The following is a 1,457-nucleotide window of genomic DNA, read 5'->3' as shown; positions in this document are numbered from 1 at the left end:
GCTCCACCCACCAAGAACTGGACCCAGGTCAGAGTTGATCCTCCATCATATGAGGGGACTGTGGTGAGAACTGTGCTTCAGCTGGAGGAGGAGGTCAGGGAGAAGATGAAGAAGATGAAGATATTTGAGGCTGAGCTGAAGAGAGTCCAGAAGTTTGACGTGGATCTGACTCTGGATCCTAAAACTGCAAATGCTCACCTCATCCTGTCTGATGATGGAAAACAGGTGAAAGATGGAGATGTGATGAAGAAACTTCCAGAAAACCCAGAGAGATTTACTAACTGGGTTTCTGTTTTATCAAATCAGAGTTTCTCTTCAGGCAGATTTTACTTTCAGGTTCAGGTTAAAGGAAAAATTGAGTGGGAGTTAGGAGTGGTCAAAAAGTCCATCAAGAGGAAGGAATCATACATACCAAGTCCTAAGGAAGGTTTCTGGGTTGTTGGGTTAGTAAAAGAACATGGGTACTCAGCTGCTGCTGATCCTCCAGTCCCTCTCAGTCTTCATCCTGGTCCTGAGAAGGTGGGGGTGTTTGTGGATTATCAGGAGGGTCTGGTCTCCTTTTATGATGTTGATGCTGCAGCTCTGATCCACTCCTTCACTGGCTGCTGCTTCACTGAACCACTCTACGCGTACTTTAATCCTTACCCTAATGATGGAGGTAAAAACTCAGCTCCTCTGATCATTTGTCCTGTCAATCAATCAAACCGATGTATCCTTTCATAAAGCTTCATGAACAAAGAATCTGTTCAAAAGTCAACYGTTTAGTTCACAGCTGGATTTATTCATTTTTATCTCAAATACAAAATGTCATCATTACTTTATAATTCCAACCATCATCTTGTTTCAGAGTCATATTTCAGAGYCAGCAGTTTTATCAGGYAGGTCCAGACCTCTTCTTTCCTAGCCACCTTTTCCAMTTCTTCTGGGAGGATTCCAAGGCATTCRCWGGCCAGACGAGAGGCATAGTCTARCCAGCWTGTCCTCGGTCTTCTCTGGGGTCTCCTTCCAMTCGGGTATGCTTGAAGCACCTRCTTAGGTAGGCATCCTTACCAGYTGAACCACTTCAACTGGTTCCTGGATGTGGAGGAGCAGCAGCTCTATTCTGAGTRGCTCCTGGATAACTACACTTCTCAGCCCATCTGCAAGGGAGAGTACAGCTGCCCTGCAGAGACAAKMCATTTCCTYTATCCACAATCTTCTACTTTCCATKACTGCCCAACGTTTGTGGCCATAGGTGAAGGTAGAAACATAGACTGACCAACTGCCTTATGCTGCGTTCACGCCAAATGTGATTTGAGCGTCAAATATGCATCCAATCACTTAAGTTAGATTTATGTGCACTTTTGAGGTCAGACGCTCATCAATATTGTTCTTGATACACAACAAGCCCGTTGAGAGCCTCTCATTTTCATTTAATGGTGGATGAAATAAAGGAAGCACCTTTGCTTTTTTACTGA

General features: G+C 44.3%; 1 protein-coding gene across 1 annotated transcript in view; it reads left to right on the top strand.

Moving 5' to 3' along the window:
- The window catches only part of LOC106530350 (zinc-binding protein A33), a 9,992-nt gene extending 9,111 nt beyond the window's left edge, over positions 1-881 (top strand). The window contains exon 3 of the mRNA XM_014025946.1: positions 1-881. Within this exon, the coding sequence (XP_013881400.1) occupies positions 1-723 (723 nt within the window). The 3' untranslated portion in view covers positions 724-881.
- Positions 882-1,457: the final 576 nt, after the last annotated feature.

This window comes from Austrofundulus limnaeus, unplaced genomic scaffold (genome assembly GCF_001266775.1).
Source record: "Austrofundulus limnaeus strain Quisiro unplaced genomic scaffold, Austrofundulus_limnaeus-1.0 Scaffold512, whole genome shotgun sequence".
In the NCBI taxonomy this organism is placed as follows: domain Eukaryota; kingdom Metazoa; phylum Chordata; class Actinopteri; order Cyprinodontiformes; family Rivulidae; genus Austrofundulus; species Austrofundulus limnaeus.
This window is presented reverse-complemented; position numbering and strand designations above follow the sequence as displayed.